General features: G+C 37.7%; 1 protein-coding gene across 1 annotated transcript in view; it reads left to right on the top strand.

Moving 5' to 3' along the window:
• Nucleotides 1-25966, top strand: part of acaca (acetyl-CoA carboxylase alpha) — a 90307-nt gene extending 64341 nt beyond the window's left edge. The window contains exons 41-55 of the mRNA XM_088321728.1: nt 1665-1934; nt 2034-2131; nt 4195-4315; nt 4386-4496; nt 11609-11752; nt 11820-11940; nt 15240-15336; nt 15413-15509; nt 15622-15757; nt 17525-17702; nt 17780-17892; nt 20262-20416; nt 20498-20668; nt 23206-23342; nt 25178-25966. Of these exons, the coding sequence (XP_088177854.1) occupies nt 1665-1934; nt 2034-2131; nt 4195-4315; nt 4386-4496; nt 11609-11752; nt 11820-11940; nt 15240-15336; nt 15413-15509; nt 15622-15757; nt 17525-17702; nt 17780-17892; nt 20262-20416; nt 20498-20668; nt 23206-23342; nt 25178-25304 (2076 nt within the window). The 3' untranslated portion in view covers nt 25305-25966. The remainder of the gene's footprint in view (nt 1-1664; nt 1935-2033; nt 2132-4194; nt 4316-4385; nt 4497-11608; nt 11753-11819; nt 11941-15239; nt 15337-15412; nt 15510-15621; nt 15758-17524; nt 17703-17779; nt 17893-20261; nt 20417-20497; nt 20669-23205; nt 23343-25177) is intronic.
• Nucleotides 25967-26288: the final 322 nt, after the last annotated feature.

Raw genomic sequence — 26288 nt, 5'->3', positions numbered from 1 at the left:
AAATTAGAAAAACAATCCTGTGTTGCCAGAAAGCCAGCAGAATGCAACTTGATTTGATCTGAGGCTTTGGACATGTTTGCTAATGATTTGGTCACCACACTCAGGGTTGATGTTGCTGGCCGTTATTCCAAACAATGCTTGGACTCTTTGTGATTGCCCAGACCCTTGGAAGCTTAGAGGGGAACATTGAGTGCAGGGGCTTCCCTTCGCAGTCGGTACGGAATACATTGACCACTCGGGAATAAGAGGAAGGGAGAGGAAAGCAGCTGCTCGTAGGGTGGGGGAAGTTGCTAAGAGAGCCTCTTGCTGGCTCTGGAATAGGAAGGAGGAGCTTAGCTGGGGACCAGGAGAAGATGGACAGTGACTGGCTATCACTGCTGGTCCGCCAACTCGAGGGGGCTAAGACTCAGGGTCAAAACGCCCAGTGAAGGTTGGACACCACCTGATGACAGCTTCTCCTAGTTGAAGGCTGCAGTCATTTTTTTGAGTGACTCAAAATATAGCACTAATAAATAGTTATAAATAATAGTAATAAATAGTGCATTGTTAGCTATTAGACAGGCTATTTATTTTCAGAGATCTCTGACATGGTGCTCGCGGGCACCTCTGAGAAACACCCTCATGGCCCGCCTTTGGGTTCTGAAAATCGCTCACCAGTGATGGGTCTGTGTGATTTGCCAGGAATGTTGATTTCTAACTGGCATATTGTTTTAAAGGTTGAGTGCGCTTATGTTAACTCAACTTAATTACAACCTCGTAATAACATAATCACAATTTAGTAATAACAAAAGTAGTCTTTTTAGAAATGCAAATCAAGCTGGTAGCCCTTCATTCCTGTTAGTAACTAGTAGAGAGTAGCTCTCAGTTTCTTAAAGGTTGGTGACCCCCGGTTTGCTAACACTACAGAGCTGACTGACTACAGAGCTGACTGACTACAGAGCTGACTGACTACAGAGCTGACTTTCTGTCGATAGATAGATACTTTATTCATCCCCGTAGGGAAATTCAAACTTCCAGCAGTATCCTTTTGTCGTTAAACAGATAAACGGGATGGCCTCGGGGTGCTGTGTTGTAGTTTAGCAACAGCGGAGTGGATGACGTCACACGCTAGGCCAAAATTCGACGTCCCTGCAGCAGATGGAAACCTTTGTGCCCAGGGTTACACCACCTCGTGTTCACGTAGATAGCGAGTCCACCTCCTCTCGGCTTCCCGCAGACTTTTGTGTCTCTGTCTGCCCTAACAGCTCTGAAGCTCCACGTTAGCGTCCGGGATGTTAGACGCAGTAAAGACATGTTATGGAAATCCAATTGTATGCAATGTCACGTTGGTTGTTCTGCGAGTTCCCAAATAAACAAATGTTCATCTTCCATGAATCGGTGAATTCATGACACACCTTTAAATGTTCACACAGTACTGGGTGGGGGGTTTGGAGGATTTAGCCTAAAACACCACTCCTCCTACCTTCTCCTCACAAATGCTTTGGCCTCGGTCCCTCAAATCAGTTTGATTTTTTTCAGGCTCGGGCGGGCTTGAATACCCACGGGTAGGTTTGGGATGGATTTTTTTTACCTCTACTGGCCGTCAACCGACATGAGTCATTTGACCAACTTTCTCATCCTTGAGGCTTAGACTTATCCTCCACGTGTTAAATGTTTCCATCCAGATCGGAATGGTGGCGTGGCGAATGAGCCTCCGCACACCGGAATATCCGGCGGGACGCGAGATTATCGTCATCAGCAACGACATCACGCACAAGATCGGCTCTTTTGGGCCGCAGGAGGACATGCTTTTCCTCCGCGCCTCCGAGATGGCTCGGGAAATCGGCATCCCTCGTATCTACATTGCGGCCAATAGCGGCGCCCGCATCGGCCTTGCCGAGGAAATCCGACACATGTTCCACGTGGCCTGGCAAGATCCCGCCGACCCTTACAAGGTTGCGTGACACGGACTGCCATTTGAAAGAAGCTAATCTGCTGTTTGAGCGCTGCCGCTTTTTTATATTAACCCAGCTGTCATCTTTTTGCCCTTGCAGGGTTTCAAATATCTCTACCTTACACCTCAGGATTATAAGAAGGTGTCAGCCCTGAATTCGGTACATTGCGAACACGTGGAGGACGAGGGAGAATCCAGGTAGGGTAGACCCCGGGATACGGCATTAATCTGTTCTTAGGCTGGGATCGCAAAGTGAAATTCCGGTATAGTGGGGGATGGACACCAATGGTAAGAAGTTAATGCCATGTGAACATAAAACATTCAAGGAACAAGATGGTATATAGTGAGTATGAATATAGTGTAATAAACATGCATATAATTACATGACATGATCACAGATTCGCTACTTTGAGGATTTTTATCATGTACATAAGCAGAAAAGGCTTTCTACTGCCAACAAAGTTGGACTCCTCGACTCGCTACACTTGCTCTGGAGCCACATGCGGGTCTTTGGCGCCTCCCAGTGGCTCCGTGGTGCTTTTTCCAAAATGTTGATAATGGAAAATTATATATAATGTAAATGCAAATTTCCATCATGTCAAGCAATCAAAAGTTTGTAAAATAAAGTAGATCGTGTCATTATTCCATTTAGTTGTTTAATAAACTGTAATAAACATGATTAAATCACATTATAGATAACAATAGCTGTATCACAGTTTAATTATCACAGATTCGCTACTTCGGGGATTTTTATCATGTACAAAAGCAGCAAAAGCTTTGTACTGCCAACAAAACTGGACTCCACGACCCGCTAGGCTGGCTCTGGAGCCACATGCGGGTCTTTGGCGCTCCCCAGTGGCTCCCTGGTGCATTTTAAAAATGGTTGATAATGGAAAATTATATATAAGGTAAATGCAAATTTCCATCATGTCAAGTAAGCAATCAAAAGTATATAAAGTAAAGCAGATTGTTTCATTATTCCATATAGTTGTGCAATAAAATGGCAATATTATTCTTAAAAACTTGACAATAAAGAAGTTATTTGTGGGGGGAAAAAACTATAAAGTATCGTGTTTTTTTTTCTTTTTTTTTTTTTAAATATTTCAGCCTGTAAATTTGGTTTGTTCTTGAGTAATATATACATAAATAATTAAATAAAGGTTTGCTCTTCATGAGTTTTGACTATCGCGAGATGTTTTTGTAACACAACCCCCCTCGAGAAAAATAGGGAATTGCTGTACATGTAAAGGAAAAATGAAATTTAATATACCTTTTGTGTGACCCAATTTGAGCTGGTCGAGTGTAATAGCGGGTGGATGCAAAAGGGGTGGAGAAGATTGTTACGGTGGATTCATTTATTTTAAAACTTCAACTTGCAAGGATTAAACACAGCAAGGATTAGACACAAGGCCCTGATAATAGTGGCATTTTGTTTTAATGGCATTCTTGTGTAAAACCCGATTTGGCCCCATCTCACCCAGACCTTTGCTTCAGCCCCTAAGTAAATTGAGTTTGAGACCCCTGCTTAAGAGGATTTCTTTGCTTAAATTGCCTCCTTATTTTTAATAAAAGATCATCGATTGGTTACGGCCATGCAACTTCACAAAGGTAGTTATTGGTGTACCTTCTTCATATTTCCTAATAATCGCAGATTTTGTTTCCATGGTTATCATGTTTTACTTGTCCCTTTAGAATCACTGCAAGCCTTGGGACCCATGGCAAATACAGTATTGTATCGCCGACTCACAAAATCTCTACAAAATGAATACAATTGGCGGGGGACGACATCCGGGTTAGCATTTCAAAACAAAATAAGAATTAGGTAGAAACCGATTTTAAACCTTCCACTTGCGAGGATTTTCTTACTCTTCGAATATGTCCTTGCTTCATCTCCTTACTTTATAATAAGTCCCGATCGTCAAATGGTCATGGCCATGCGACTTAACCATTTGCGTGCCTTCTTCGTCTTACTTTGATAATCATGGGCTTTGTTTCCATGGTTATCATGACTTTGTTTCTCTCTTTGGACCCATAGCAAATATCTACAGTATTGTACCTCCAACTCGCAAGAAAAAGGCATTGTGGGAGGTACTTCAGCCTATCAGCATTTTGAGAATGTGTTTGGGACACAAAGTCATTCGATGTCGTAGAGTGGGGAAAAATTCCACAAAGAGGGGCAGAGAAACATCAAATTCCACATTGTTATGTGAAAAACATCTCCCAATGACTTTTCCCCCCTGAAACAATCTTTCGTTATTCAGATACAAGATCACCGACATCATCGGAAAGGAGGACGGCTTCGGTGTGGAGAACCTGAGAGGTTCCGGCATGATTGCGGGAGAATCGGCCGCGGCTTACGAGGAGATCATCACCATGAACCTGGTGAGAGCGGCGTCGAGCTGTGGACTCTGCGTCGAGGAGCTTAAACGTTTTTGACGCTGTGCCTTTAAAGGTGACGTGCCGAGCCATCGGAATCGGAGCCTATCTTGTCAGACTCGGTCAGAGAACTATTCAAGTGGAGAACTCGCACATTATTCTGACTGGAGCTGGAGCACTCAACAAGGTACAGCGTCCTAGCTTGATTCATGTCGCCTTATCTTAGCCGTAGCCATATTTTAGTACAATATTATTGTGCACAAAACACACCTTTTTATATTGTTTTTTGATTTAACTTTTTTTATTTTATTTTTTATTTTTTAATAATTTATTATTTGAATTATATTATATTATTATATTTATAATTATATTCATATTATACTTTTTTTTTAAATTTCATTTAATTATTATTATTGTTTAATTATTATTATTATTATTGATTATGTAAAAGTTCTTTTAATTATTTAGATAACATAGTATTTTTTTTAATTATTTTATAGTTATTTTATTGTTAAATAATTGTATTAATTTAATATAATTGTATTTTTATGTATTCTATAGAATTCTAATTTATTAATTTTGTTTAGGTTCTAATTCAATTTATCTTATTGTATTTTAATTCTGTTAGTAGATTTTATATATTGTTTTTTTTCCCCTTTTGGCCATTCTTCCTCGCATTGTTTCTCTGGGCCTTAACCTGTCGCCCACCCTTTGTGTAAATTTTATTTTCACATTTTTTTTAATTACTTGTGTATATATATACCACATTCATTTTGATACACATAATACACAATTTTTTTTTAATAAATTCTGTTATTATTTTCTTTTAGCATACGTTTTTTTTCATTCCTTCTCTTCCTCTCGATTACTCTTCCCCACATGGTTTCTCTGTGCCCTAACCTTCCCCCCACCTTTTGAAAAATTATTTTACTGTTACTGTTTTTTTTTCAATTAATTATTAAGAACCTCATATTCAAACCGCAGCATTTTTATCTCTTTTTATGTACATATATGTATATATTAAAATTATTTAATTACATCCTTTTATTACCAATTTAATGTATTTATTTTTTGTTTATTTATTTATTCATCTTTGATACATTTCCTCACATAGTTTCTCTTTGCCCTAACCTGCCGCACCACATTTAAAAACAAAACAATTTAACCTTTATTTTTTCAATTGTTTTGTCATGATTTAAAATTAATTTTGTGCTGTATTATTTTACATGATTTTTACTGTATCATAGCTATTGTTTAAAGAAATTGTCTATTATTATTACAATTCACGGATAGTTTAACTACCAGGGTCCTCTAGGCACCACTTCCAGTGGTGTGTCTTGGCCAAGCACAGCCTGGCGACACCCATTTATTTCTAGGCCCATTTATGTGTAGGGGTTTGCTCCCCCACATTAAACATCTAGTAATGGTTACCATGGTTACCAGTCGCCAGATAATCCTCCTGATCTGACTCCGATACAGCATCTTCATCATCTGTTCACCGTTGTTTTTCTATGTAAAGCAAGGGTCTGGAACCTCTGGCTCTTTTTATGAGTACATATGGTTCGGAGATAAAAAAGAAACTTTGCCTAGATTCAATATCCTTATTCGTTTTAAGCCGGTTTTCACATGTGCCGACTGAGGCAACACTAACAGTTCAGTTCAGTAAATACTACATGTCACAATTTTAACTACAGTTTACAATCATGGTGTCACACACACTAAATCACTAAATAATAATTTATAGGGAAGCTCATTACACAATCTATGTTCAGTTTTGAGACACTTTATGATGAAAAGCCACATAACATTATTTAAACATCCAGAAACTCTTACAAGAGCATTTACAGCAATTTGAGTTAATGAACAGTAGGAATTGGCGGAGCTGTACACAGCACTGGAAGGGCGCACTACTTCTCACCCAGCGCTGTCTGCAAGAAAAAGTCAAGTCATTTTTATTTGTATAGCCCTTAATCACAAAGAGTCTCAAAGGGCTTCACAGGTTATTTTCAGACTATTATTACACCATCCCCTGATCTGAAACCAACATGAGGGCAAGGAAAAACTCAAAAAACCTCAACATGAGGAAAATGAAGAAACCTTGAGAAGGGACCGCACATTAGTATCCTCGTTTGCAGTATTTTGAAACATTTTTACAAACGAACTTTGCTCGCACCGTTATTTAGGACAAAAATGACAGTCAAATTGAATCTCAACACTCTTTAAGTAACTAAGAGGGAGAGGATTTTTAATTTGTATATTCATATTGGACACAAGCTCTGGCATTTGTATTTTATTGATTTTACGTTACGATGTATATTGGTATTATTTTTATGTCAGGTTTTGGTATATTTCTTACCATAAACTCGGCCATGTTATTTCTCCCGTTCCACAAGGATGCCCTCACCACTACAACCCCCTTTGCCCTGCTACCCAATCTCCATTGTTAAACAATTGAAGGCGACCCACTCACAGACTTATTTGCTCTTCCGGAGGCTGCAAAGCAGGACCACAGCGTTATTTGTTTTCCATTAAAACAAATGATTTGCTGAAACAGCTTTTTCTACCCGTTGTTGATCGGCGTGGGCGCTTGTGCCTGAGCCTGCACGCCTGCTGTTTTTTTCCCCTCCCGATTTTCTCTCTTCGTAATAAGATGTCTCCGTGTCCGGTTAATTGACAGGCGGCAGCGAGAGAAATCATGCAAATAGCGGCTGTTTGCTCTGCTGCCTTGGACAACTCTGCTGTTTTGCTGTTAATGAAGAAATCGCTTGTTATTCGAGTATCGGCATCACGCACAATAGCCAGGCGATGTCGATTTATCATTTTCAGGAAGATTTTTCCGTTTTCTTTTCATGTGACTATTAACTGGAACTTAATAGAGAGCAGGAAGCTGTCACCCCGAGATCATCATTTAATTAGCCCGGCGTATTTTCGGGGGCTTTGGGTAGTAACTACTGCGCGAAGACCCCAGTGAGCTGTTCCACCGACTTGGCCTCTCTTTTCTCTCCCCTCGTCCGTCCGAATCTTAATGAAGCCGCGATGGCCGCGGGCTGGGAGGCTCTGTGTGTGTCAAGGTGACTGCAATGTTTCTTGGGGCCGCCGGCTTTCCTGACAGCTTTAGGAGAGCGCCCTAGATTTGTAGCCCGGTACATAACCATTAACGGTAATAAAGAAAGTAAATGATGGCTGAAGAGGTGGAAGCCCAAGATGAGGGAGCAAGCAGCCCCCATGATTTTGACTGAGGGCCCGTCACCTGTAACTTGTGAATATTGGACGCGGCTGAGGTTCTATGTGCACTTCTTTATCGCCCCGATTTCCTTAAAGGTAATCTTAAATCCCGAAACATGGAAAATGTGAGGAAATATAACGTGCTTTTTCCTTAAAACCATTAACATTTCACTCATATTTTCTGTGATTGACAAGAGATATTAAATTTCTGGAGAAGTATTCAAACAGAAATAATATGAATTATTGTTTGGGAGTTGTGGATGGACCCAGTGACCTATGTGTTAGGAATTTTGCCAGAAGAGTTATTGACTGATCACTACAGCTATGTACTAAAAATTCTCACAGTTGCTTGGTTGAAACCACTGTCAAGGTTAAAACTTGAGAGTGTATTAGGATGAAAAAAGAACACAGGTTTTTGATAGCCCTTCCATCGGAGGCGCCTACCTCCAAAATCGGCTCAGGAAGAAATCCCGCTTCGCCTATGGCTAGAGATTATTTTTTGAAAAGTACAGGCATAGAACAGCACATCTGATTGGGTTAGACGAGGTCTTATGAATACACGAAAATAATTTGATTGGTTTAGACAAAAAACACATGTTTAAATAAAGTGAATAAAGCTGGTCACTAGATGGCGTGTGAGCATAATAAATGAGCAGTAAAGAAAAGAAGAGAAAGGAATGTAGCGTGGAAAACTTTTGAGCAGGCTTCCCGGCACCAAAGCGAAGGCTGTCTTGATTAATAGTTAGCAGGCCCCAAGAGGATACAATTGTTGCAAGAATACAACCAGCACCTGGATACAATCTCTGGGTTTGTTAAGCCACTTTTAAGGATAAAATCATACATAGACACATGCAAACTATAACCAAACTATAATTTCCCTTACAACCACAACTTACTGACATAAAACAATGGAGACACAAATGAAAGAAAATATACATTATCAAAAAAAATAACTACAAGACTTGAAAAATAGATCAATTTGAGAAAAGATGGAAACTTATTACACAATTTCTACTTGATGTCTAAACACCTCACCTTTTAATTTTCTTTCTTGTGTTATTATTTATATTGTTGTTTTTTTGTTTGTTACCGGTATTCAATAGTATATATTTTTTGTTTTTGTTGTTGAATGGTGGGTGACTCAACTCTCTGTTGAATTGTGTGTGAGAGAAAAAAAAGTTCTAAAAGAATGAAAAAGAAAACTTTAAACAATAGTCAGTACAGACACTGCCCGGCCTACGAACGACCCCGGACGATTGTTTGTAAGTTGAATTTGTTCGTAAGTTGCATCAGTGTTATATTTTGTTTGTTTATGGTATATATAATTATGTTAAGGCTTGTATAAGTAATCTGCATTGTTTTTTTACTATAAAAATAATAATTTTATAAAATAATATGCTCTATAAAGATATAGTTGAGTCTAACTTTCGGAAGTTCCGCTTCAAGAGGTCCTCCTCCGTGGTAAAAAAGTGGCTGAAAAAAAGCGTTCCGACCATTTTCTCAACCGCATCAAGCTTTCTTGTTCCACTTTAATTTCAAAAGAAACGGTTTGCCTCTTCCTTACACTTTACACCAACCATATTGAATGGATGCATGAGATATTAAACAATAAAAACGTCAAAGTTCTTCGGGCGCTAGCGATACAACAACACGTTACTGGGAGGTCGCTGGTTCGCGCCTCGGCCGAGTCATACCTAAGACTTATAACATTGGTAAAATGGCGGCGCCCTCTGTTGGCTGCGGCTGCATCGGCTCGCTACAACGGGTCAGGTGTATCGACATTTCGTTCTGTGTACATTGTTACAAAGAATGACAATACAAAGGAAATTATTATTATTATTATTATGATTACACACGAACCCGGAAGTAGAAGCTACATTTCTGTCCTTTACTCTGAAAAAGGTGCACACAATACACAATCTAACTTACAGCAATCTACAACATCCCAAATAAAAACCGATCCTATCTGCCGGAATCCATATGTCGAATGTACATCAGTTGGGAGGCGTCTGTATATCCCAATTATTTTCCAAGGTAAAAGCCAGCCATAGTGCCAGTTGCCATATTGTTTTACGTGTTAAATAGAAAGAAAGAAAAAGTGAATAAGTCTACATTATCTGTTTTCCTCATTTAATTCAGAGGTATCCAGTTTTAAAATGATCAGCAGATAAAAATACATCAAACCAGTCATACATTTCATTACCCTGTTTAACCCAATGCATCCCATAACACTTAGCAATAGACCAGTACCGATACAAGCCCATTTTTTTACTTATTATATTTTCCAGATTATAAATTGCACCAACCCAAAAATGCATAATGAAGTAGCAAAAAACATATTTAAGTTGACCCTGGAGTATAATTCGTATTTTCAGGGTAAATTGATTTGATAAAACAAACACCAAAAACATACATGTGATCTTGAAATGCTATTTCAAATTAAAATAACATTTAGAGCAACAGGCTGAATAAATGTTCAATGTTTTTACATTGTATAGATTAGACTCCAGGATTAACATGTAATTCGGACTCAAAAGAAAAAAATAGGATGAAAAGATTGTCAGAAAAAATAAGGAAAAATATTATCGAGAACAAGAACTTGGAGAGTGGCCTAAGTTGTAAGTGCATTGTAATAATGGTGATATACTAAATACAAGGTTTGGAATGGGGAAAAAAGCCTTATTTACCGTAAAATCCGGACTATAGAGCGCACCTGATTATAAGCCGCACCCACCACTTTTTAAGTGATTTCCCACTTTTGTACTTACACAAGCCGCACCTGTGTATAAGCCGCGAGCACCCGCATTAAAGCCTGTGACACGATCACAAGTTTAACCCAGACCAGGCTGTAAGTTCCACGATAGAGAATTATTGTTCTATATTCTTTATCAATTATCCATTATCCATCAAATCATAATACACTACAAAGCCAATAGGCCGAGACACTTGCTCCCAGCCAAGAGGCTGAGTCAAGGTCCTAGCCTCCTACCGACACAATCCAAAAGTCAATTGTACACAATCCTAGAACCACAGTCGGCATCATGAATGGAAAATGATACCTGTAATTAACGTATGATGCAGACTTGTAAAGTCCGGGTCCCGTTGAAAGTAATCCAAGGAAACAAAATGTATATTTCCAAAGTTAAGGGTGGGAAAAATATATATCCACTATTGTCCGTTGCGACAACAGACAGATCTACCGGTAACTCAGCTTTACCCCACTTCCCATCAGCCCGCGTTTGCTCCGCCGCTTCTTTTTGATTCGCCCGTAGAACACATAACAGAATAAATCTCTAAAATAAATATATTTTAAAAATATGCAGTTGCAAATACATATTATACATGGTTACACATATTTACAAAGAAAGACGGTACACCGAGCGTTTTCAAAGCTTTATTGATAAATAACTTTCATCCCAAACCGTGCCTTCGAAACGTACCAACACGCTAGTAGGATCACGCTCGCAACGCATCAAACGTGCCTGTCAAAAAAAAAGCATCCCGTAATTGTGAAATTCACGGTAGATCGTCCTCAACTTCCTCCTCATAACTATCGCCATCAAGAGCGTCTTCCTCATTATCGGAACGTACCTTTACTTAACAGACAATGTATGCATAAACTTAGAGGTAGCAGTCTTTCTTGGCGCACATATTCTACTGTCTTAATCTTACCTTTTATACTCCAGCGCCGCTGGTGGCCGTTAGAAAAACTACATAAATTGGCCGCTTCACTGAATAAACCGCAGGGCTGAACATTTGGGGAAAAAGTAGCGGCTTATAGTCCGGAATTTACGGTAATCGGATAAATTTACATAATAGACCGATTAATTGGATGCTTCCATTGAATTTGCAGCACTGCAGTTATAAATCAAGCCTGCTTGTTTCTGTTGAAAACTACTGTTTGGATATACCGTATAATAAAACCATCACCTGGTGGCAAAATGTTTGGATAACAGACGCGTAGACGTGCTAGCTCATTTATCAGTTCAGCTTGCACACTTGAAAAGGCATTCACTGCTCTTATTTTATGTGTATTATGTGTTTCATGCGTGTTACTTGTGCCTCCTATGTTAGGTGCTAGGCAGAGAGGTCTATACATCAAATAACCAGCTCGGCGGAATCCAAATCATGCACAACAACGGGGTGACCCACTGCACGGTTTGCGATGACTTTGAGGGGGTCTTAATGCTCCTGCAATGGCTTTCTTATATGCCCAAGGTACTGTCATCACTTTGCATTGTTTCCTCGGTGTGATAACTCTAAATGAGATTGTTTCCTCCCCTAGTGCAAATTGAACCCAGTGCCCATTCTGAGTGCAAAAGACCCCATAGACAGACGTGTGGATTTCGTTCCGACCAAGGCGCCTTACGACCCTCGTTGGATGTTGGCGGGTCGTGCAAGTCCGAGTGAGTTTTTATTTTTTTTTTTAAATTACATTTTATTAACTGTTACTGATATTATCAAACTTTTTAACTAATCTGATTTTTGTTTAAACTTTTTTTTTTAATTACACATTTTTTCAATTATTTTATTAAACAAATTTAAATTTTTCGTGATTAAATATTGAAAAAATAATGCTATTTGTTTTTGTTTGAATTATTAAAAAGAATTCAATTATTTTAATATAAATTTTCAATTTTTTCATTAATTAATTTTTTATGGTTGAATATTAAACTTATTAAACAATAAATTGAGATACACAAATTATCTGCTATTTCTTTATGTTTGAATTTATTTTTTAAAAATTCTAAACATTTTTTAAATATTTCATTTATTAAATAATTTATTATTTATGTTTAATTCTTACTTTTTTTCTAATTAAAATAAAATATTGTGTGACACCCAAAAAATATCTGCCCTAATGTCCCTGACGTTTGAATGAATAAATATGAACATTATTATAAATATGCAAACATAGTTTAATGTTTTCATATATTTTAATTATAAGAAATATTGTTTTAAATATTGCATGATCATATTATTTTTTTTGAATTTTTCATATTGAGGTGCACTACAAATTAATTTTGTGCTGTATTATTTTACCTTTAAGTTATTCAATACGTACATATTTGTTCATTTATTCAAACAATAATTTTAAATTATTTCTCATGGTCACATGATTTTCATTTTTATTAAATAATAAATTACGTTAACGTTTCTTTGTTTTTTTGAGGGGGGATATTTATATTTTCAATATATTTGAAAATATGATTTTGTATATTTAATGGTATTAATATTTTTTTATGTTAAACTCATAAATTATCTGCTCTAGTTTTTTAACATTTAATTTAATGTTTAAAATGTTAGGAATTAACATTTAGTATTTAAATAATTATTTTACAATGACATTATTATTAAACTTATTTTAATTAACGTGATACATTTTTTCTTACTTTAAAATTTAAGAATAATTATTTTTCTAATTTTGCTTTATTTTTTTTAATTTAATTATCTAGTTTTGGTTTTATTTTTAGAATTATAATTCAATAAGTCTAGTCAAGTTTATTTAATCACAAGAAGTCTCAAAGGGCTGAATGGATGAAGCAAAATGAACCGCTTTTGCATTTTTTGGGAAATTACTCAACATATCCTTCTTGACCAGAATTGTAGGACTTAAAGTATTATGACTTTTCTTATTTCGTTTTAAAAAAATTGCGAATTACGATCCGCCGCCTCCTACTGATACAGAAGAAAATTACAGTCACTCTGCTGATCACCGGAATACAGCCCAGCCATTCAACAATCCTAAAGTGGAAAAATTATAATCGTGTTGTCATCAAAACAATACAATTGAACAACTTCCTACCACATGGCAAACGACCTCTAGCAGAAACGCTTCCCTAAAATAAATACAAAGATTCATCACGTCACGCAATTGTGCCACAAGTTAGAAGTTGCCATTACTCATCCCGGGACAGCCGCCGGGCGGCCGCTAACAGAGAAATGGCTAACTCGGCTATCACGCTCGGAGAGACAAGATGAAGATAGCGGCAAAATGGATGTGGAGCCGATTCCCTCGTGCGGCGCTCCTGTAACGTTTTAATTATAGATTGCGAGCGCCGAGATGTCGGAGGACATTCTGGTGGCAAGTCTCTTAAACCCCGAATGTTGTGCGGCATGTTTCTCTTAAAGTTAGCAAGCGGGAAAAAAGGCTTAGCTAGCCATGTCTCGAATCGTCCATCACTGGGGTGTCAAACTCATTGACACATGATCGAAAAAATATTCTCACGGGAGCTAGATTAGTAGGTAAATGGCATAAAAAGTGTGTCTCAGTTGTAGGGTTGGAGCTCTTTTTGGAGGCTCGCTGTTGAATCGTGATTCACAGAGAAAGAGCGATGGGGGAGGTGAGAAGGGGAGTGAGGGACAGAGATAAAGAGGAAATAAAGAGAGGAATAGAAGAAAGTGGGAGGTAGGTGGAAGGGGGAGATGGATGGAGGGATGGTGAGAGAGAGAAAGAGAGAGAGAGAGAGAGAGGGGAGGGAAAGAGAGCAAGAGAGATGTTTCCCTTCCTGTGCTTTTTTGCATGTTTTACAGTATATCTTTCAGGACAATTTTTTTCCCAATTCTCTAACATTTGTCTCTGGTACCGTGACTAAAAGTAGTGTGATAATGAGCTAAAATATTATGCCTTTTCGCATGTCATCTATATTAGCGGTGGTCAGCGGACCGGTATCAGGCCGTGGGTCGTTTTGGTACTGGGCCATGCAGAAAGTAAAGAAAAAAGTTTATATTATATATTTTGTGTATATTATCGTGTGTATTACCATGTATGAGCATCAATTGATCACTCCACAAGGACAGCTGACCGCTTTAGGTCAGCTTTAGATGTAATGGGAATCAAACCAGGATCACTGCAGTGAGAACGCATAATCCTCACCGCTAGATCACTTAAATTGTAGATGGCAGAGGAAAAGGCATTCAATTTTATCCCATCATCACACTTTTTTTACGAACTCTGTAACTGTGTACAACATTGGAATGGGGCATTATGGGAAAGAGGTCAGCATAAATAATGCTAAGTGAGTAAAAGTACTGTGATGATGCCTTTTCCGATGTCATTTACTGTGAATCCGCTGTGGTTTAGTAAAAACGCAGTTGATTTTAACGTATCATAAGTTTTGTTATCGCTATTGTTATTATTGCTAATGTTATATTTTGGCCGGGCTGCAAGAAAATTGTCAGACATGAAATTGGTCTGTGGCACAGAAAAGGTTGCGGCAGTAGCTCAGATCGTAGAGCGATAGTACTGGTTTCCCGTCTACTTTAAGTTAAATGTCCTTGAACCGCAAATGCCCCTGATAAACAGGTTGGTGCCTTGCATAGCTGACGTAGCTATCGGTGTGTGAGTGTGTGTGTGTGTGAATGGGTAAGTGTGAAGCACATTGTAAAGGGCTCTGGAAGGTCTTCAGTGACGTGAAAACGCAAAATAAATGCAGATCATTTACTAATGATCTATATCACAGGTGGTGGTTGGGATTCAGCGCTCTCCCTGCCGCGACCCGGTTTCGATTTTCGTTGCGTCCATTTTTTGCAATTGAGGTCTGCAATATTTTGATCAATCAAATACAGTAATATACTACCCCGTGTATAAAAAGTGTCGTATACACAAATGTATACGGTAAGATATACTAAGACATTTTTTGTGAATGTAACCGATTTTAGAGAAACAATCTTTGTTTCAATCCCCCCAACTTTTGATGCTAAGGTCCAAAAGGCTCCTGGCAAAACGGCTTCTTCGACCACGGTTCTTTCATGGAGATAATGCAGCCGTGGGCTCAGAGTGTGGTGGTCGGCAGAGCTCGGTAAAAAAAAACAAAGAATAAAATTGCGCCGCTTACGATTCTTGAGCGGCAGTGTGGTAACGCCCTATTTCCGCAGCCTGGGCGGGATCCCTACCGGAGTGGTTGCCGTGGAAACGAGGTCAGTGGAGCTGTCAATCCCGGCCGATCCGGCTAATTTGGACTCTGAGGCCAAGGTGAAGCCCCTCGATGCGCGTACTGGAGATGGGTCTTTTCCACGTGGAGTGATTGCCGTTTTCTCATCTCGCTTGTGTGCAATTGTGTGTTTTTTTTGTGGTGTGTCCTCAGATCATCCAACAGGCGGGGCAGGTCTGGTTCCCCGATTCGGCTTTCAAGACAGCCCAAGCCATCAAGGACCTGAATCGAGAGGGCCTGCCGCTCTTTGTGTTTGCCAACTGGAGGGGATTTTCTGGGGGAATGAAAGGTGCCTGAATTATAATCCAGTAAATTGAGATTTATAAATTAGGTCAGGGGTCTCCGACGTGCTGTCCGTGGGCACCAGGTAGCCCTCGAAGAGCACCTGAGTAGCCCGTGTACTGGTCCTAAAAATAGCTCATAGCGTTTGTCTAGGAAATTGGATTTCTATATGGCATGAGATATTATTGACATGATCTATGTCTTTACAAACAATGTTTTAATGGATGACTGTGCTTATTTTAACCCTAATTCTGGTAATAACATACTGATAATATTGTAAGAACATTGTTATAACAAGTTTCTCCATAAGAAATAAATTTCTAACTGTTAGCCTTTTCAGGTAACCAAAAAGAAACTCCCTGGTTCAAAAAAGGTCCCCCCGATCTTTCCAGTTCCCAATATACTATATTATACTATTTTAAAAGGTTTTGTTTAATATATACAGTATAGTTTACTAAAAAGCTAATATAATGTATTCTTCCTTTTTTATTTTTTTTTAGAATGCTGTGACTTATGTAAATAAGAAAAATTCTAATACTTGACTTAAAATAATAAGGTAAAGGATATACTATACAATTCTCAAAAAGAAAAGGTTTACAATATTTTAGGATTCTGTAAAATAAGAGAAATATTTTGTACTTAAATAATACATAAGTGTTTTATTCGACGAATATAGAAAAATAGATAGCACTTAAAATAGGACGAATAATTGGTACTCAATTAATACTTACATAAACACTAAATTAGATTTTGAAAAGGGTAAAAAATGAAACAAATCATTTCAAAATAATTATTTTTCTTTAAATGATAAAAAAATTTGATACTTAAATAAGATTTGAATTAACATTATATTTGACTTAAAATTTAGAGTGAATGAGGGTTACATATAATGTGTATATATATATATATATATATATATATATAATGTATAAAAAGACAAATATTTAATACGAAACTAAATATTATTTTAAAATATCTAACACATTTAACACCTAAATAATATTTCAATAAGAATCATATTTTACTTAAAATCCGGGTGGATTTCTTTTATCTTAATTTTTGTACAATATGTTAACATTTTTATGAAATCAGACGAATATTTAATACTTAACTAATTTTTAAATGAACATCTTGTTTGATTTGAAAATTAGTAAAAACAAAACAAAAACAACTTCAAATAAATAGTTAGCTTCTTTTCAAATGTGAAACATATTCAATACTTCAATTTTATTAAAAAAACAAACATTAAAATTACTTAAAAATAGGGGTTTAAAATCTGGAAAAAAATATTTTTTACAAAATTTTAACTTTTTGGGAAAATAAGTCAAACATTTAATAATTATATAATACTTGAACATGTCATTTGATTAAAAAATACAATTCTTATTTTCTATGTACTTCAATTCGTTAAAATATTTTTACTTTTCGAAAAACACGAAGACTTAAGTGAACGATTTATTTAATAAAAATTTGGTACAAATTAGATCACATTTTCTAAAATTCTAAATGTGAAAAATACAAAACAGATAAACCTTTCATTTGATTTCGAAAAATGGGGTCAAGAAAATCCCAATCTTTTTAGAATATTTTTAACTTTTTTTAAAAAAAATGAAAACATTTTTTTTATCATTGAATATGTAATTAAAAAAAAATGAATTTTTTACTTAAAAAATAAGGAATCAAATATGGTCATATATTCTGAAAAGAAAAATAATTTTCTATTTTTTCCAGTTGGAGAGAAAAATAATGTATATGACGACAAAATCTCTTTCAGACATGTACGACCAGGTTTTAAAGTTCGGAGCCTTCATCGTGGACGGTCTCCGGGAATACAAGCAACCAGTCCTGGTCTACATTCCCCCTCAGGCCGAGCTGCGGGGCGGTTCTTGGGTAGTCATTGATCCCACCATCAACCCTCGGCACATGGAGATGTACGCCGACAAGGACAGCCGGTGAGTCGCCGGAAAAGGCGCATCGGCAAATCTTTGTTTCGATATTGAGGATTTCTCTTTCCCTGGAAACCGTTCAGAGGTGGCGTGCTGGAGCCCGAGGGCACGGTGGAGATCAAGTTCAGGAGGAAAGACCAGGTCAAGACCATGCGAAGGATCGATCCCGTCTACATGAGCTTGGCCGAAAGACTGGGTGAGGCGTCTCATCAGTTTGCCTCGCAATTAAAGTGCTTCAATCTCTCACACTCCCTGTGAGGAGAAGATGGAGTGGGGTGGTTGTGTAGCCTCCTTTTTTTGTGGCTAGTATCATCTTCGCCGAGCTCTCCTGAGATACGTGTCAATCACAGCTGGCTGGGATCAATTGTCAGCACTCCCGCGTCCTCGGTGCAACCCATTGATTTCACTCACAGCTTGCGGGAACTGTGAGCCGATGCTGCGTGCGTTTGGGAAAAATCGCTGCTGCAGTTATCGAGGGGGGGGTCTTTTGGAACAGATTGGAATTGACAGAAAGCAGTCTGCAACTAGACAGCTCTGGGAGCAAAGCTAAATGCAATCCCACTACTTGGGCTTAACTCGCTGCAGCGGTTTGCATCTTAAAATGGTGTGGTTGGGAACGCGTGGCTCCCGAGCCAGTGATGGCTCTTTTCATGAGTACATCTGGCTCAGAGTAATCTCTGTGACATTCTAGGTTTAGTGTGTAAAAGCGGAAGCTACACAGTAAGTTTATTGTTAGATCCAAAATTTACAGGGCAACTGCAGTTTACACTCACAGTGTTACACCAACAGACCTCGTTTTGGCTAAATGGCTCTAAAAAATCTTATATATGGAAGCTCAGTAAACAATCTATGTTCACTGTTGAGACGTATTTTCCCTCATGTAGGTTCTAGATCAGGGGATGGTGTCATAATAGTCTGTGGTTTGCAATAATCTGTGGTCTGTGCAGACCTTTGAGACTTTGTGTTATTAAGGGCTATACAAATAAACATGACTTGACCTGTCTACAGTGCAACCTCGGTTCTCCACCATAATCCGTTCCAGAACCCTGTTCGAGAACCGATTTGTTCAATCACCGAAATCATTTTTCCCATTAAAAATAATGTAAATCGTTTTAATCTCTTCCAACACCCTGAATGTTTACCATGAATGTTTAACGTAAACATGAAGCTAACCCAGGCTAATCGTATGTTCGCGTCATCGTAATCTTCCGTACGAAAGATTACATTAACATGAACGTGTAAAAATTAAAAAATCAGGTCGTTTACAAGTCATTTAGCACCACAAGTGGCTAGCGCTTCATTGGAAAGGGGGCTCCGTTCCAACACCCTAAATTTTGGGCTCAGTTCCAACACCCTGAATGTTTACCATGAATGTTTAACGTAAACATGAAGCTAACCCAGGCTAATCATACGTTCGCGTTATCGTAATCATCCGTACAAAAGATTACGCTAACACGAACGTGTAAAAAAAAAAGATAAAGAAAAGAATTATGAATAGGATTTCTTACCTTTGTGGTGGTCAGCAGAAGGCGCATGCTGTATTCCCTAGCAAGATCGGAAACTCGCACACCTCTTTCATATTTAGCTATTATGTCTTTCTTAAAGGCAATAGTTGTACGAACAATTTTTCTTTTTGCACCGACCTTCTTCGGAGGCATAGTTAGGGGCTAAAACACTCCGTTCACCGATATTAAAAGCGAAAGCAAAAAGAGGCAAGTGCGCACGTGATAACAGTTGGTCACGAGGGGTGGGGGCGATCTACACGATCTACACCCGTACGCCGCTCAGCATCGCACTCTAGCGTACGCACTCACGCATTACCGGCGTTCAAACTCCGATATTTTGACCGTACAGCGAAGCAAGAATTTCTCGAAATTTTTGGTCGAACACCCATTTGTTCGAACTGAGAGGTGTTCGAAAACCGAGGTTCCACTGTATTTCAAACTCCCTCAGAACAAACTGTAAACACCTGGAAATGCAAGCCAAGCACCCAGAGCGATTTGATTGGGTGAGTGGTAGGGGTTGCCGATCTCTGCACACATACTGCACTCCCCTAAATGCTTCCTTATCCTTCTCATTTGCGGTATTTAGTGATATTTTTATAAAAGAACTCGCACCTTGTTTTGAAATACTTACAACAAAACAGTGCCCAATTGAGTTCAAAGAGCATTTATCTGCTTTTCTTACTTTTAGCAGGGCTGTTCAGGGCGGAAAACATTTGATTTATGGACGGGAGACGGGGGGAACACTGGAGAATTATGCTTGTCCCCACTGGTTTTGGTTTTGTTTGTATTTATTAGTGTATCATGAAAATGGTGAGAGTAAGAAAAGGCTAGCTTCTGGTAGAATCCAAACCCGAACCCCAAAAATGATGAAAAAATATGTTTATTCGTCCAAGAAAATGCACATACTTGCATCCGCAACATGATCGAGCTGAGGCTGCAAAGATGACATAAGCCAAGAGATGGTGTCAGAGAGTAACAAAGTTCCAAACTCTGTACAGCTTCTCAAAGTGTGGTAACCGTACATAGACTTTGCCTTGAAAATTGTGTCTTTTTCTATCAGGAACCCCGGAGTTGAGCGCTCCGGAGCGTAAAGAGCTGGAGACCAAGCTGAAAGAGCGAGAAGAGTTTCTGCTGCCCATCTACCACCAGGTTGCTGTTCAATTTGCCGACCTCCATGACACTCCGGGCCGCATGCAAGAGAAAGGCGTCATCACGGTGGGTTGCAGATGTCACCGATTTAAATGACGTTGTCGGTGACCCAAATAAACAGGATGGTTGTTCTTTATCCTCGGTCAGGATATTCTGGAGTGGCAAACGTCCCGGCAGTTCTTTTATTGGCGTCTGCGGCGCCTTCTCCTGGAAGAGACGGTCAAGAGAAAGATTCAAGCGGCCAGCAGCGAACTGACGGACGGGCAAATCCAAGCCATGCTGAGACGCTGGTTTGTCGAGGCGGAAGGGGCAGTTAAGGTAACGGCTGGCAGATTTTGTATCTATTTTTCCATAAAACTAATCAGACAAATTGTATCTTAAAATATTTTTTTATTATATTTTAATCTTTTATATTTTATTTTGTTTAATTTTCATTTTAATGAGTTCATTCATATATTTTATCTTTTATTTTTAATTTTAGTTCAGTTTTGTTTTGTTTTTTAACACCAACATTTCTTATTTGTTTAACTATATTATCTATTTTTATATCGATGAGTTTTTATATTTCAATTTTTACCTTAATATTTAGGTTTTTAATTTTATTTTTATTTTTTTTATATTTATGTTGTATTTATTTGAATGCATTTTTTTATTTTTCAATCTCTGTTCTTAAATTCAACATGTATTTTTATATTCATAGGAGTTAAAATTGATTATTTTTAATTAAATTAAATATATTACATTTTTTATATTTATTATAAGTTTATTTATTCCTATTTTAGTTTTCTTAGTTTAAATTCCCTCAATTAACTGTCTATTTCAATTTGTTTTTATTTATTTTAGTGTGTTTATTTGTTGGTATTTTCTTATTTTTAGTTTTGGATTTTAATTTTTTTGTTTGTAAATGTTTATATTTATTTGAATATATTGATTTTTTTGTATTTATATATATTTATTAAATTATTTAAATGTATTTTACTTAATTAATTTTAATTTTTAATTTTTATATGATTATAATGCATTGATTTTTCTATTTTTAGTGTTTTTTTTAAAATATCTACATTTATCTTAATACTTCGTCCGAAGTTATGCATTATTGTCATTTATCAAAATATTATTACTTTTTTTAACCCCACAATAAATTTCAAATTACTGTAAAAATGTGTTTTGTCACTGTGGTTCCCGCTTTTGATATTTCAGAAGTATCATATATCCTCAAATCCCTTTAAAAATCACTTTGAAATTAAATAAATATTTCAGGGGAAAAAAAGCCACGTCGTCGCTAAATATAGACATTGTCCCTTTAAGTTCACCCATCGATTTACACTACTGTATTTCAGTTCTTAAATAAGACAGAATATTCATCAGTTGAAAAAATAAAAAAAACACACTTCTGATCAATAAGGGTATGCTGCCATTTCCAGTGTTCATTTTAGCTGTGAAAAGTGATGGGTCCCGGGGACTCGCATGCTGAAAAATCTATGGGTCCCAACAGAGATCTATGGGTCCCCAAAATTTAGTGTTGTCGAGGTTGAAATTATAAATCGGAGACAAATATATAATATAAATCTATATATTCATTCAGTTTTAATCATCACAGTTAATTGGTAATACAAAGCAGTTATCACTTCAGATTTTTCAGTTCACAATATTGTACATTATACATAATAATATTGCTGAAATATTAGTCTATATATTCATGCAGTTTTAATCATCACAGTTAATTGGTAATGCAAAGCAAGTTATCACTTCAGATTTTTCAGTTCACAATATTGTATATTATACAAAATAATATTGCTGAAATATTAGTCTATATATTCATGCAGTTTTTTAATCATCACAGTTAATTGGTAATACAAAGCAAGTTATCACTTCAGATTTTTCAGTTCATATATTCTTCGTGGTTTGCTGTCCCGCCACAGTTGTAATGCTTTCTCAATCCATTATCATCCTCCTCATAGCGTAACCAGGAATATAATTTAGTCCATTTTGGCAGAAAAGTCCTTTTCTTGCTAGGAGTATTCTTTTGTTTATTTTCTTTCGTCGAATCGTTTGCTTCAACACACGTGTTTTCCTTGCCTTCGCGATCTTCCGAAGAATTTCTCCTCCGTTTTTTCGTGCCGGAATTATTGCCATTGTTATCACTTTCTGCATTAAGTTTCGACTTGTTACTGATACTGAAGAAATTACAAATTATGTGTTGATTTTCACCTTCCCTCGACGACAAGCACCACAACAATGACGTAATCTCGAAGCAACGAGATCTCGTTTGCCGAGATTACGTCAACCGCGAGACCAAAACAACAATCGGTTAATAATGACAATTTTATGTCAAAAAAGTTGCGTCCCGGGGACGCACGTTGATTTGACACTATGCGTCCCCAGCAAAAATGATGCGTCCAGGACGCAGGGACGCGGGCAAACAAGAACACTGATTTCCCTTTCACATAAGATGCACACCTAAAACCCATTAACAGGGGTTCCTTAAGGCCCAATCCGGGGGTCCTGGGAGCCCCCCTGCCAAAGCGTCCTCGTCGTCTGACTGTCTTAAGCCACAATTAATCACAGCTCTGGCACGTGCTGATAGGAAAGCAACACGCTGGCTCTTAATTAAAAGCAAACAGATTAAAAATGATTAATAAGGGCATGAAATGTTCAAGCGGGGCTGTTCTTCTAAGGAGAGGGCCCTATTAAAGCCCCTCGAACCTTTAAGCCGCTCCAGCCCGGCTTTGTTTGGGATCAGAGACGCCGTTCCTCATGAATACTAATATTCTTATCCGGCCCGAATCGAGCAGACGTCCAGTTTTTGGGGGGAATATTTATTTTCGGAGGATTGATGTCTGAACCCGATGCAGGCTTATCTGTGGGACAACAACGAGGAGGTGGTCGGATGGCTGGAGAGGCAACTGGCCGAAGACGAGGGCGCCAGATCCGTCATCGACGAGAACATCAAGTATGTCCAACGGGATCACATCCTCAAGCGCATCCGCAGGTGAATCTTTTCTTTTCAGGGCTCGCCCTAGTGCTTGGAATCCTTGAAAAGTGCTTGATTTTTGGGTGAAGTGCTTGTAAATGCTTGGAATTGTTGCCAGGTTTCTTGACAGTCTGACTTGATACACCACGCGTTACTGTTGCGTTTATTGCCTAGTGATTTACAGCAGCTAGCATTAGTTTGTATGGAATTATCATACCTGTCAACCTGTATGTTTTTGCCGTACAAAGTATGTTTATTATGCATTATAAGACGTGTACGATGTACAAGAAAATCTGTACGGAAAAACGCAAATTTGTCAATGATGGGTACCATCCGGTATACACTGACTATCACGTTGCGGTCAAAGGAGTTCGCCGCGGAAGCCTCTATCTCGGTATCGTTTTTTTCGTTGCAAACGAAGCGAGCGGTTTGATGCTACTGTCTGGGGATTTCCCATCATGCATCATTCCGGGGAAAAAAAAATTGTACGATTATTTCGTATTTTGTACGGGAAAATACGAAAGTTTGTACGGGCATGGAGCCGTGGAGGTTGACAGGTATGAATTATCCTATGAAGCGTCGTCGCCCTCGTTCGTCAAAATAGAGAATGTCCAGTGACAGTCAAAATAACCCAACCCTGGCGTTATAAGCAATCGTCCTTGCAAAGGTTTAATAGTCGAAATAGAGAACACGGCACAGGTCAGAATCACCTTTTTACTCATTGTATTGATACAACGAAAATACAGGCAGTTGCGCTCCAGTTGGCAAAAAATAAAATATATAGTATAAAGAAATAGAAAGTGCTCAATAACAGTCAAAATAACCCTATACTGGCATAATAAGCAATCTTCTTTGCAAAAATTCAATAGTCAAACTATAGAAAGCAAGTGCTCAATAATAATCAAAATAAACCAACCCTGGTTTAAAGCCCGTTCTTCTTTAAAAGTCAAATTAGAACTACCTTTGATTTAGAAGCATTCTTCGTTGCAAGCAGGCAGAATATAAACAAATGTAACTCTAATTTGAATTAAATAGTAAATTATTTTATTATCAATAACCCTAAATAGTCCTCAAACAATATCCGACCATTCTCTGCATTTGGCTCACATCTAGATCTTACTACAGGTAATAGATAGATAGATAGATACTTTATTCATCCCCGTAGGTAAATTCACACTTCCAGCATTATCCTTGTGTTGAAAAAATAGAACAATAAAATAAAGATATAGAATACAAAAATACCCAATAAAACGTTTTGTTATAGAGTATTAAAGTAGTGCTACGAAAAATACACACTTTAATGAAAATAGGGTAATATGCAAATTTGGGGGGTGGGGTTTAATATAGGCTTTTACTCCCCCGGGTGGAGTTAAAGAGCCTCATGGAATGAGGAAGAAATGATAAGACTGTGACAGCAGTCTGTCGCTGAAGCTGCTCTTCTGTTAGGAGATGATGCTGTGTAGTGGATAACAATACTCACTTTCTGATAAGCTTACTCTGTTTTTAAGATCGGTCAAATGCAAAGGAGATTTCATAGGATACCTGTTCCTTATTTTGACTATTTTTCCTCTCTGTTCTTCGTTCATTGTCTCTAATTGATGTTCTTTGATGCCCACTCCCCTTCGGGCTGATCTGTTTTTTTGTAACCATTAATGAAAGAATGACGTTTAACAAAAAGAAGGGGCTTGCAGAGACGTTGGAACAGAATTCTCTTATCTGAAGGCTCTCGTCCCTGTACCTCCTCCCAAGTCCAACATTCCTTGATGTCTTCTCTCCTTATTTTGAGTGTCTACTAAAGTTTAAACCAAACACTTTCTGTTTTTTGTTTTCTTTTCCCAATTTTATTCCGCCAGTTTTGTCCAAGCCAACCCCGAGGTGGCCATGGATTCTATCGTACACATGACCCAGCACATCTCACCCACGCAGAGAGCCGAGGTGGTGCGGATCCTGGCCACCATGGAGACCTCGGCCTCCAACTAAGTCCTCCAGGGCCGATATTTGAGGGAGGAGCCAACAAGAGGGTCGCCTCGGCAGCCAATGAGTCGTTGGCGATGATTCTCAGAGGTTTTGTTTTGTATCTTGACTACATATCGGGAACAAAATGTATATCTTGCATGCAATTCTGGAGTCCTAGCTTTGGTGAAAATGTCAAGTAAGGGTGCACTTTGTTACTGAGCAGAAAGATGAGAAGGTATTTGGACGGAACTTCCTGGTTGGCACTTTATAGCGCTCTCTGCGGTCATGCACACTGTTACACGCTGGGACGAGGAATAATCATTTAATAATATTAATGGCACGACACACAAAAATGATCTTGGCTAGGTTTATCATGCGTCACAGATCTCATGCAATCGTTTTTATCGTGGAAAGTATTTTGGAATACATGAAGAGGGCACCTTGGATTAGCAATACCGTGCAATGGCGACAAAAGTGTAATTCTTGGTTAATGTGTGTTTATTTATACAATTTTTGTACTGATTTTTTTGTTTTTTGTGAGAAATGGCAACTATCTGGACCAAAAATGGCCCAATTATCTTGAATGAAAGATAAAATGGAATGTGAGTCAAACTTAACTATGGAGAAAAATTGTTCTGAAAATAAAACTACATGTATTCTAATAAAAAACTCATGAGATATAATTATTTCTTGAATCTTGTTTTTATTATTGTTTAATTATTTAATAGTTGTGCATATTATTTTCAGTTATATTCTTTTATAAAAAAAAGGTTGACATTTCGGATTTTTGTTCTTTTACTTGATTTGATTTGGGGCATTTAATGATAGAGGACCAATAATGCCCCTAAATATAATAAATAAAATGGAACTAAATGTACGTTAAACTGGAATTCAGAAATATAATGTATTGAAAATAAAAATGACAAAATATGCACTCAAATAAAAAACAAATTAATCAAGAATAAATTATCTTTTATTTCCTCAATCATGGTTTTCTTCATGTTTTTT

Source organism: Urocampus carinirostris, chromosome 17, assembly GCF_059441175.1.
Source record: "Urocampus carinirostris isolate Australia breed hairy pipefish chromosome 17, RoL_Ucar_1.0, whole genome shotgun sequence".
Classification (NCBI taxonomy): Eukaryota; Metazoa; Chordata; class Actinopteri; order Syngnathiformes; family Syngnathidae; genus Urocampus; species Urocampus carinirostris.
The sequence above is the reverse complement of the archived record's forward strand: the minus strand, read 5'-3'. Positions and strand labels throughout refer to the sequence as shown.